This window comes from Ruditapes philippinarum, unplaced genomic scaffold (assembly GCF_026571515.1).
Source record: "Ruditapes philippinarum isolate M1 unplaced genomic scaffold, ASM2657151v2 ctg13327_1_1_1_1, whole genome shotgun sequence".
In the NCBI taxonomy this organism is placed as follows: Eukaryota; Metazoa; Mollusca; class Bivalvia; order Venerida; family Veneridae; genus Ruditapes; species Ruditapes philippinarum.
This window is the reverse complement of record NW_026857374.1, coordinates 2,062-14,894: the sequence shown is the minus strand read 5'-3', so window position 1 is coordinate 14,894 and position 12,833 is coordinate 2,062. Positions and strand designations below refer to the sequence as shown.

At 33.6% G+C, this 12,833-nt stretch overlaps 1 protein-coding gene across 1 annotated transcript; it reads left to right on the top strand.

Annotated features, from left to right (window-relative positions):
* The first annotated feature begins 308 nt into the window (after positions 1–308).
* On the top strand, positions 309–12,581 carry LOC132749536 (interferon alpha-inducible protein 27-like protein 2B). The gene is made up of 4 exons (XM_060739344.1): positions 309–332; positions 3,785–3,973; positions 5,155–5,341; positions 11,131–12,581. The coding sequence occupies exons 2-4, from the start codon at positions 3,803–3,805 to the stop codon at positions 11,310–11,312; spliced, it is 540 nt and encodes a 179-aa protein (XP_060595327.1). The 5' UTR covers positions 309–332; positions 3,785–3,802; the 3' UTR covers positions 11,313–12,581.
* The last annotated feature ends 252 nt before the right edge of the window (positions 12,582–12,833 follow it).

Genomic DNA, 12,833 nt, shown 5'->3' with positions numbered 1-12,833 from the left:
TTAATTTATCTTTTATTCTTTAAATTTATTTCTCTCTAAAATTCTGTTTACAGTAAAACAAATTTTAGATTCACTTTAATCAATGACTTTTCAAGTGTTAAATTGGTCCTCTTAAATTTTTGGTCATTTCAAGATTAATGATTAAATGTTACGCTTTCATGGTTTTTCTTATTTATTGATAATGCTTTCTTAAGTAACTGATTAAATTGAAACTACCCCTATTTTCCCTATAATCTAGCATGAGATTTTTTGTGAGTTCATTTTTAGACAGCCTATATAAGGAAGGGAGATTTTTGACCATCTAAGCATTGCTTGTGTTCACGGACAATAAGGTAACTTCTACCTGTCTCTTTATAAAATTATCTTTTTTTTTCCATTATAAATTTAAAAGCTTTGTTGACTTATTATTATTTTGATTCTAAGTATTTCATATTTTAGAATTACATTTTATTTGGTATTATTATAAATCAGTAATTTCTTAGTAAAACTCATGTCAAATAAAACAGAATTGAACTTGAAAATGTTGTGTTTATAAATGTAGTTGGTAACAGTATTTATATAGAGATAATTGAACTAAGCAAAACGGTTACAGTATGATGGTGAACCAATGTACCATCACCATCTCACCATGGCTCCATTGTGTTTTCACCAGCGTACCATTGCGTTATCACCATCTTAACATCGCACTTTCACATCATGTTATTGCCTTTTCACCATAGTGACATCACCTTTTCACCATTGTACCATCGCCTTTTCACCATCGTGCTGTTGAGCTTTCACCATCATACCATTGTGTTTCCATCATCATGTTATAGTGTTGTAACCATCGCGCTTTCACCATTGTACCATCGCAATTCTACCATCATACCATCTCATTTTCATCGTCGTACCATCGTGTTTTTACCATTGTAGCATCGTGATTTCGTCATTGTGCCATCGTCTTCTGTTGATCATGGCAACTGTACATTTTTATCAACAATTTGTATGCGTTCACATTATTTAACCCCACATATATTTGTGTATCTTTGTGATCTTAGTATTTAAAACATTAAAGATAATCAGAGTCTATTGGAGTTGGACCAATTTTACGAAATAAGATGTCTCTGTTGAGTCACGTGGTTAGGTTATCTACCGACCGTGATCTGGCATGATACATCACCATTCAAATATCAAATAATATGATAATGTTTTGTGAGTTCGATCAAACAATTGCTGAAAACTAATCCTGGCTAATATTAAAGTGCTATTTTCAACCACAAATTGATATCTATATCTTGAAGCCAAAAACATTTTTGATAGTGGCCAACAGTATTCAAACTTCATAGGATTATTGACCATATTGGGTAGAAGACCCCTATTGATTTTGGGGTCACAAGGTCAAAGATCAAGGTCACTATTAGCTAAATACTGAAAATGGTTTCCAGAGTATAACTTAAGTTCCATTTGGCCCACAGTATTCAAACTTCATAGGATGATTGTCCATATTGGGTAGAAAACCCCTATTGATTTTGGGGTCACAAGGTCAAAGGTCAAGGTCACTATTAGCTTAATACTGAAAATGGTTTCTGGAGCATAACTTAAGTTCCATTTGGCCCATAGTTATCAAATTTCATAAGATGATTGTCCATATTGGGTGAAAGACCCCGATTTTGGGGGTCACAAGGGCAAAGGTCAAGGTCACTATTACCCTTAAACTGAAAATGTTTTCCGCATCATAACTTAAGTTCCTTTTTGTCAACAGTATTCAAACTTATTAGGATGATTGTCCATTTTGAGTAGAAGATCCCTATTGATTTTTGGGTCACGCGGTCACAGGTCAAGGTCACCATTACTGTATAACTGAAAATGGTTTCTGCAGCATAACTTAAGTTCCATTTGGCCCACAGTATTCAAACTTCATAGGACGATTGTCCATATTGGGTAGAAGAACCCTATTGATTTTGGGGTCACACGGTCAAGGACACTATTAGCTTAATACTGAAAATGGTTTCCGGAGCATAACTTAAGTTCCATTTGGCCCACAGTATTCAAACTTCATAGGATGATTGTCCATATTGGGTAGAAGACCCCTATTGATTTTGGGGTCACAAGGTCAAAGATCAAGGTTACTATCACCTTTAAACTGGAAACAGTTTTCGCTCAATAACTCAAGTATTAATCAACCTACAGCTGTAAACTTTTATAGGATTAACAGCTTTATACCCCTGACGTCTTTTCGTCCATCCGTTGTAGCATTTTTACTTACAAGATAACAACTTGATGGTGGTGCTTTGAAAACAGCAACTGTATATATACATGAATGTTCTTCAGCTATAAAGGAGGATTGCTTTTTGAAGGAGGTAACACTGTTTTTAATTCCCATGTCTTACAAATGCTTCATCCTCACAGAAAAAGTACTTTCAGGCATATAATGCCCCGCCTAGTGGTGCTCTTGTTATCCCCCGCCGAAAATTTGGCGGGGGATATAGAAATAGTATCTGTCCGTCTGTCCGACCTTCCGTCCGACATTTTTGTCCGGAGCATATCTCTAAAAGTATTTGAATAATCAACTTGAAACTTCATAGGTGGATAGACCTCATTGAGGAGGAGTGCAGTGCACAAGAATGATAACTCTACCCTGCATAATTTTTGAGTTATTGCCCTTTGTTATTTTTCAAAATTGATTTTTGTCCAGAGCATAACTCCAAAAGGCCTTTGAGATATCATTATGAAACTTCATAGGTGCATAGATCTAACTCAGGAGGTGTGCAGTGCACAAGAATGATAACTCTACCCTTTATAATTTTTGAGTTATTGCCCTTTGTTATTTTTCATACTTAATTTTTCAATTCAATTTTTTTCTCAAAAAGTATTTGAGGTATCAACTTGAAACTTCATAGGTGGATAGATTTTACTGAGGAGGGGTGCATCACACAAGAATGATAACCTACCCTGCATTATTTTGCAGTTATTGCCATTTGTTATTTTCAGCCATCAGTATTCACATAGGTTTCAAATCTGTAATCACTATAGCCATCAGTTTTCATTTCCAAAAGACCTCTTAAAATGGAATTATTCTGCTGTACTACATATACATTCTTCCTATGAGCAAACACATTCGGCGGGGGATGGCTATGTTGACATGGCTCTTGTTTAAATTTATTATTCAGGGTGTATATGTTGCCCAATGCCTCAGCAGAGCTCTTGTTCTTAAAGATCATGTAACACAATTTTTTTATGGTTTTAAATCATAAAAATGATGCTCAAATTAAGATTTATCAATATTGTAGGTTCCAAAAAGCATTATTTATAAAGATATTACCGAATTTAACATTTCATGTAAATAAAGGGAGGTAATAAATAATTTATTTTTTATAAATTTTAAGTAAAATTTTGCGGAACGTCGGTGGTTTCACTCAGGTGCCCGTTCGTGTTTGAAATAATGCACTGAAGGGCACCTGAGGTCTTCCTCCACCAGTAAAGCTGGAACGTCTCGATATGACCTATATTGTGTTGATGTGATGTAAAACCCAAAACAAACAAAGTCAAATTTTACAATAAGAAATGAATGCATAAATTCTTATGATTAAATATAATATGCACAAATATTTGCAGTACATATTTTACATATTCTTTGATGTTTGAAAATTGTTTTATTTGCATAATTATGTACATATATATAATCTCACTTAGTGTGGTTTACCACTTTGATCACAACATACAGGATCTTTAAGAGTTTAATAAATTACAGTCAAAAGAATTTACTGTATATGTATATAAAAACTTCTTGAGTATTTTAATATAGGAAAAAGAAAGAAAAAAAATGACAGAAAAACAAGAGGATTTTCTAAAATCATCTGAGGAGGTCAAACATGATTCTGATAGTGAGGAGGTGTCTGAAGAGGAAAATCATGACATGTCTGATGATGTGATGGAACCAGAAGAGAAACAGCAGAAGACGATAGAAGAGGAGAGTCATACTGAAGAGCAATCTGTAAGTGATTACTTGGTTTTCATGATATTGTTTAGACTGTTAGAGCTCAACAATATATTTATACCAAAAAAGGCAAATATCCAATCTAATTTGTATTAGGGTATATCTTTCACCCATAGGCAGTCACCTTCTCGTTGACTTTCAAAAAACCAATCATTGACAAGCTTTCATTATTTTGAAAGCGATGCGGCTTCAAATTTTAATCCTTGGAAAACCAATACTGAGTAGGTAATTTACACGATTTCGAAAACAAATATGTTGTTGTCCATACAAAACAATCTTGCCCATTAAAAATTGACTTTATTATATTAAGTTTATTTGTTTAAAATTAATTAGGAAACACCTTTAGTGATAGCTCTAGTTGTTTTGAATGTTGAAAATGAGTAACAGTTTTTCCTCGACTTTTTTTGAAGAAAAAAAAGTATAGTAATTCAGTGTTCCCATTGCCGTTTCGGTTTCCATCCGTAGACTTTAATATTGATCTTAACTTTTTAGCTCACCTCAGCTGACTGGGGTCAAAACTAAGTAACAAAGCCCAAATATCAAAAAAAAACTTGTTAACCTCGAGAGGCAACTGTTTCGGTCCAAATGTCCTGGAAAAAAAGGTTGTCATCAAGTTTGAATATTATTTAGGTCATCTGGGATCAAAAACTAGATCATGCAGCTGAAATATGGAAAAGCCTTGTTAACACTGTATAGAGGTCAAATGTCCTGGATATTGGTCAGAAAGGTTGTTATATTGACTTCTAGCTCAACTATGAATATGGGTCACAGAGCCCAAATATGGAAAAAGCTTGTTAACACTATAAATGTAATATTTTCAGCCCAAATATCTTGGAAATTTGTCAGGAAGGTTGTTTAAATGATATCTAGGTCAAGTTTAAATATGGGTTTTTTGGTCAAAAACTAGGTGACACAGCCTAAATAAGAAAAAAAACTTTGCTTACATTTGCACTATTTCAGATGCAGACATGAACGTAACATGATTACAGTTTTAGATAAAGACATTACATCTGCTTTTCATTCATGGCATTACATCTGTTTTTCATTCATGGTGACCAATAATAAGTGTTCCTTATCATTAAGAGCCTTGATATTAAGGTGAGTGATATAAGGGCCATCATAGTCTTTTTATTGAAATATCTAGAATACTGATTAAACATAACTATGTTCATTTACAGTCAGTAAAGAAATTTTTCTGGAGGAGGATATTACCAGGTGCTGCATTAGGAGTGACTGCAGTTTGTGCAGCACCACTGGCTCTTGCTGCAGTTGGGTTCGGTGCTGGTGGCATTGTTGGTGGTTCTTTAGCAGCTGGCATGATGTCGTCTGCTGCAATTGCAAATGGTGGAAGCGTTGCAGCTGGAGGTAAGCATAGGTTTTTGTTCTGTTCCTAAGTCCATCTGAGCACAGTGCTTACCGGTGAGCTTTTGACTTTGGACAAAAGTTTGCCTATCAAAAAGTGTAAAATTAGGCGTTTTGTAGCAAGTAAAACTTAATGGATGTACATTTGATCCTTTTATATTATAAACAATTTGAAAGTTATATCTTTTATCTTTTGCTTCATGTTAAAATATTGGTAACTTTCCATGCCTTTCTCTTAGAAAAACATAGCAGAATATACCCACTGAGCCAGTTTTTTTGGTCATATGAATTGTTTTGTAACAAAAATTGTTAAGTAGTTCTCTTTAAAAATTGATGTATCATATTTAATCCATTACAGATATACACACCTTTTAACGTCTTTTTCATCTCCCCTCTTTAGCTCACCAGAGCTGAAGGCTCAGGGTGAGCTATTAGTATCAAAGGGGGATACTCTGGTGTCCGTCATCATGCGTCAACAATCGTCTTCTTCTCTGAAACAGCTGGGCAGATTTACTTCAAATTTGGTCCTTGTGACAGTCACACTTGAATTTGTTTATGTCATTTCAATTGGCCCCTTTTAGGGGTCAATTAAGAGCTAAAAATAGAAAAACATTTTAAACATCTTCTACTACAGAACTTATTGATGGATAATCACCAAACTTTGTCTGTAGCATTCTTGGGTAGTCTTTTATCTAATTTGCTCATATTAATTTGATTGGCCCCTTTTAGGGGTCTCTAGGGCTAAAAATAGAAAAACCTTTTAAATGTCTTCTTCTACAGAACTAATTGATGGATGATCACCAAACTTTGTCTGTAGCATTCAGCCGTAGTCTGATATCAAGTTTGCTGACATATTAATGTGATTGGCCCCTTTTAGGGGCAGCTAAAGCTTAAAATAGAAATACAGTCCAGTCTGCCTTAGCGACCCCCTGATTTCAACCACTCCCTGTCTTATCCGACCTTGTTTCAGTCGTCCCAACGTATTTCCCTTAGTTATATAAATGGTCTGAATTATACGACTCCCTGTCATATGTGACAAGCGACCCTAAATTGTCTGGTCCCAATGCATTGCTTTGTCTGATTTAAACGACTTTCACACCTTTTAATTGTCCGTTTATCAGATAAATAATACCTGTTTTAACACCCAGAGGGCCAAAATAATTCAGTCCAATTATTATCCAGTAGTCAGTACACTTCAAACAACCTCTACTCAACATTGCATCAATAGACAGTTTACATGTACATATACAGGTATCAAGTGACGTAGAATATGGTAAGCATGATGCAATCGATGTGTGTTAACAAATTAAGGTGTGAAGTACATAATGACCTGAGCAAACTGGATTAAGATTTAGTGTCAGATTTCTTTACTGTTTATGTAATGCCAATGGAAGATTTTTAGGCAGCATTTTTATGCCCCCGCCATGTAATGGCCGGGGCATATAGTGTTACCCTGTTCCGTCCTTCCGTCATTCTGTCATTCCGTCATCATCAGTTTCCGTTCATTATCTTAGTAACGGTTTCACATATTCAACTCAAATTTGACATATGGATATGTCATGAGAAAATACAGGTCAAGTTTGAATTTGGTCATGGTTCGATAATTTTTGATAGAGTAATGCCCCTTTTACTTTGAAAATAATATGAAATTTTCAGTTTCCGTTCATTATCTCCACAACGGTACAACACATTCAACTCAAATTTGACATATGGATATGTCATTAGAAAATACAGGTCAAGTTCGAATTTTGTCATGGTTCGATGATTTTTGGCAGGGTTATGCCCCTTTTACTTTGAAAATAATATGAAATTTTCAGTTTCCGTTCATTATCTCCCCAACAGTACAACATTTTCAACTCAAATTTGACATATGGATATGTCATTAGAAAATACAGGTCAAGTTCGAATTTGGTCATGATTCCATGATTTTTGGCAGAGTTATGCTCCTTTTACTTTGAAAATAATATGAAATTTTCAGTTTCTGTTTATTATCTCCCCAACAGTACAACACATTCAACTCAAATTTGACATATGGATATGTTTTTGGAATGCCCAGGCCCGGATGGAAATTGTTTATTGTTCAATGATTTTTGGCAGAGAAATGCCCCTTTCACTTTGAAATTAATATGAAATTTACAGTTTCTGTTCATTATCTACCCAGCAGTGTTACATATTCAACTCAAATTTGACATATGGATATGTCAAAGGAATGGGCAGGTCAAGTTGGAATTTGGTCATGGTTCCATGATTTTTGGCAGAGTTATGTCCCTTTCACTTTGAAAATAATATAGATACATCTTAGGAATAAGCAGTTTAAGTTTGAATTTGGTCGTGGTTCAATGATTTTGGACAAACTTATCTTTCTTGAATATTGGAAAAATTTTGAACTTTCAGTTTCAGCACTCATACTTTTGTGGAAATGTATGTAGCCATTATTTTGGCTACAAATATGAAATATGCTATTTTCAAAAGGTTAAGACTGAATAATTTCAGTGCCTTGAACATTGTATGGAAATGGTTTGTGTTAACATTGAAAAGTTTTAAGGGCTTTGAACTTTAAATGAAAACAATAATTTGTGCAAACAAATTTGGAACTAAATATAATAACAACTGAAATTTTGGCTGCATGCGGGGGCATCCGTGGCATGATGACACATTTCTAGTTTTATTTCACCTTTCTATGGCTACATGAATTATACGTGAAAATGTTGATAGATCTACTTTCCATTTAAAGAGAAAAAACTTTGGATATGAATATGTCTTAAAGTATGATATTTATTTTAAGGATTTTGAATGCATCAGATACAAGTTTATTTGTACTAAAATGATTCAATATAAATCTAATATAAAATGAAAATTATTTTTAAATGATATACATGCAATTAATTATATTTGTTCAACAGGGATTCTCATTTTATTTACATCAAGTATTTAAAGAACATATGTTTATTTACAATTGGTTACATATTATTTCTTCACACAGTTATGTATTTTAATTTTCTTTGAGACTGTATTAAGAGACTCCTTGTCATATGTGACCTTTTTCTGAGAGTCCCTTGGAAAGTCACATATGACAGTCTTGACTGTACATTTAAACGTCTATTTCTACAGAACTAATTAATGGATGATCACCAAACTTTGTCTGTAGCATACTTGGGCAGTCCTTTATCAAGATTGATCATATTAATTTGATTGGCCCCTTTTAGGGGTCTCTAGAGCTAAAAATAGAAAAACCTTTAAACATCTTCTTCTATAGAACTAATTGATGAATGATCACCAAATTTTGTCTGTAGCATTCTTGTGTAGTCTTTTATCAATTTTGATCATATTAATTTGATTGGCCCCTATTTAGGGGTCTCTAGAGCTAAAAATAGAAATACCTTTAAATGTCTATTTCTACAGAACTAATTGATGGATGATTACCAAACTTTATCTGTAGCATTCTTAGGTACGCTTTTATCAAGTTTGCTCATATTAATTTGATTGGCTACTTTAAGGGGCCATTAAAGCCAAAAATAGAAAAACCTTTGAACATTTCCTACTGAAATAATTGATAGATGATCACCAAACTTTGTAGCATGATTAGGTAGTCTTTTATCAAGTTTGCTCATATTAATTTGATTGGCGCCGTTTAAGCTAAAGCTTAAATGCCCCAGGTCATGGCATTTCTTCAAACTATTGTTTAAACATATTCTATGCTCAAATTTAATATCAGAAAATATTTACAATGGATAATTTCCAACTCTGAAAAGCAGTTGTTTCTGGTGAGCGACTCAGGACCATCATGGCCCTCTTATTTTGTTGTCTCAAATGGTGAAAAAATGCCTTATTTAGGCCCCCAACACTTGTTTTGGTTTGAGAAATGTTGTTCAAAAAAGTGACCACTTTCTCAGCGTGCCCCTAACAACCAAAGGATACATCAGGGGGTTGCTCGAAGGGGGATGTGCCCCCTTCTGTTTGGGGGGGGGGTTAAAGGGGGCGGAAGGCCCCCTCATCGCCAAAAAAATTTTGGACTTGTGAGAGGCTAAAAATGACCCCAGATCGATCATAAGGTAATGTGTAACCAACACTGAAGAGCATTTGACTCTATCTCAATCAATTGAGAAGTTGCCATGGTAACAGGAAATTTAAGTCTGAGCATGTTGTTGCAAAGGCAATGGACCAGTCATTGCATTCCTGCCAAGTTTGATTATTATTGAAGTAGTTTTTATAGTTTTATAGCAATTTGAACTTGTAACGGGAGACTTTTCAATGAAAACAGCCATTTTTCACAAAATGCTCATGAAGTAATGGGTTAATGAAAAAAATAAAAAAATCTACAAGACAACAATTTTTCTTTAAATCTATATGTTAGGCCATGTTTAAACATGGAAAATCGCGATTTTGGGTAATTTCAAGTATTTTCATCATTTTTTGTTAATGAAAAAAATCAAAAAATCTACAAAACAACAATTTTTCTTCAAATCTATAATTTTTAGGCCATGTTTAAACATTGTAAAACGTGATTTTGGGTAATTTCAAGAATTTAAACATTTTTTGTGAAAAAAATCTACAAAACAACAATTTTTCATCTAATCTATGTTAGGCCATGTTTAAACATGGAAAAACGAGATTTTGGGTAAATTCAAGTATTTTCATCATTTTTTGTTAACCCATTACGTGATATACACGCCTTTTTCACCCCCCCCTCCTTTTTTGTTGTCTCAAACGGTGAAAAAATGCCTTATTTAGGCCCAGGTGAGCTATTAGTATCACTTGTTTTGGTTTGAGATCTGTTGTTTAAAAAAGTGACCACTTTTTCGGCGCGGCCCCGAATCAAAAGATACATCAGGGGTTTTCCAGAACAGGGATGTGCCCCCTTCTGTTTGGGGGTTTTGAAGGGGGCGGAGTCCCCCTCATCGCCTAGAAAATTTTGAACTTGTGAGAGGCTAAAAATGACCCCAGATCGATCATAAGGTAACGTGTAACCAACGCTGAAAAGCATTTGACTCTATCTCAATCAATTGAGAAGTTGCAGTACTTTGAAATCAATTTTGATGGAAAAAATCAATGGAAAATAGTGATTTTTGGCAATTTTGAGATGTCCCCTCGTTGCCATGGTAACAGGAAATTTAAGCCTGAGCATGTTGTTGCAAAGGCAATGGTCCAGTCAACATTCGTGCCAAGTTTGATTAGTATTGAAGCAGTTTTTATAGTTTTATAGCAATTTGAACTTGTTATGGGAGACTTTTCAATGAAAACAGCCATTTTTCACAAAATGCTCATGAAGTAATGGGTTAAATATTAATAAGAACTGTAAATATTTTTACCAGCCATAGACAAATGCATAAGCGTTCAGAAAATGTATTATTTTACTGATAATAAGTTTTACTTGCTTCAAGTTTTAAGTTAAGCAGGCACGCATGATATCTTAGCTGGCTAGTAAGTTGCCTAATAATCTCTGTTATCTATGTCTCTGATAAATTCAACAAATTTCCTTGTTCAACTTCAAGTTACAAACAGCCATTGGGTTTAATTAAATTGGCCTGTACTTAAAAGGTCAATTCCAATTTACTGTTAATATTCACTTACATTTCTTTAGCCATTGTATAGGTAAATCATACATTTTGTAACCATTAAATGTGCTGTATTTGATGGCATTAATATTAAGATAATGGTCACCAAGGATATGATTATAATTGTGTAAATAGATTTTTTTCCAACTGTTCACTTAAAGAATTAATTTATTAATCAGTATATTAATGAAAAAAATTTGAGGTATGATTCACTACTATTCCATTGTTATTTCTTAGGTGTTGTGGCAGTACTACAGTCTGCAGGTGCTGCGGGAATAGGTGCTGCTGCTAATGCAGGTATTTTTACTGTCGTGACAGGAACAACTGCATTAGTAACAGAGGCAGGAAGTCAAATCAAAGATTTAGTTGATGAAAAGAAAGATGAAGTGAAACCTTGCAGTAATCGTCAAACTATGTAAAATCCTTGCCAATTGAAAACTGTTTTTGTAAAAAGACAGTTTGATCAGAATTATGTGTTCTTGCTTTTTGTAGTGTTTACAAGTTCTATTTTTACTGGACTTTTCAAACTTGGATGAATAAGAATTAAATGAAAAGCTAGACAATGACATTGATAATTGAAAAATAAGCATTGAATATACATAATGATTATAAGAACATATTGAAATAATTGTGTTCAATCACCATGTATTTTCGGAAATCATCAATTGGTAGTTTCACTTTTATTTATTTCCTTTTGTATTTAATGCATTGTTCATTATTCTTGGCAATTATGTAGTTTAAGCTCCATATCTCCAGATGAGCCAAAATATTTCAAGAACATCAAATGTTGAAGATTTATTAAAAGTAAAAAGATTCTAGAATCAAGCATTAATTTACATGCAATGTGCGACTAATTACCGAATTTAGGCCAGGTTGCTCAGGTGCAAAACTTTTCTTAAGAGTTTTCTCAGCAACTACTTACTACAGCCTCTTGATATTTGGTATACATCATAAACATGTAGCCTCATACTGTCGGATTCAATTTCAGGTCTGTCGCTCATCCACTTCTTGTTTACTGACTTAGTTAAATTTTCAACATTAATGGTCAATGGTAGGAAATTTTTCGTAACATTGATTTTTTTCTCAGCAACTACTTATCACAGTCCCTTGATATTTGGCATACAGCATTGACACATAGTCCCTCCTTTTGGTCGTTTGCAATGTGTAAATAACATTCTTAGTTCACTTCACAATATTTTACTTTTAAATACATTTTCAAATAGCATAAATCTGGAGGTATGCTGCATTAAAAATTGTAAAATTGTTATGGGATAGGATGACAATTATTGTGTAGGGTAGTTGTAGTTGTAAATTTAAATGTATGTCATTTGACAATATATAACGTAAGTATATATAAAGGTCACAGTATGGATGGGGTGAAAAAAGTTGTATATTTTTAAAGGTTATTAATTTATTTCAATTGGTGCTTATATTGTTATACTGTTAAAATTTGTTGATTTTTTTTGTCACAAAATGTATCACATTGTCATTCATGAATTCTTTTTGTCACATAAAAATATCATATTGCCGTGCATGAATTCTTTTTGTCACATAAACTATATCACATTGTCATTCATGAATTCATTTTGTCACATAAAAAATATCATATTGCCATGCATGAATTCTTTATGTCACATAAAATATATCACATTGTCATACATGGCAATAAAACAAGGTATCACATGCAAGCTTCTGTTGTTTTTTTTTTTAGGTTTTCAATATGGAACAATGATTATTGTTTGTGAGGATCTTTATATACCAAAATTCATGTGCAAGATGTGTATGGATTGTATGGACAGTAGACATTTTGTTGGATAATAGAATAAATGTAATAACACCTAAAAAGGGTGATTGGTTTGATTATGTTTTTGGTACCAGGCATAGAAAAATATTTTCAGAGTCACTCGTCCTGCAGGACAAGTTGCTTCTAAATCTAATGT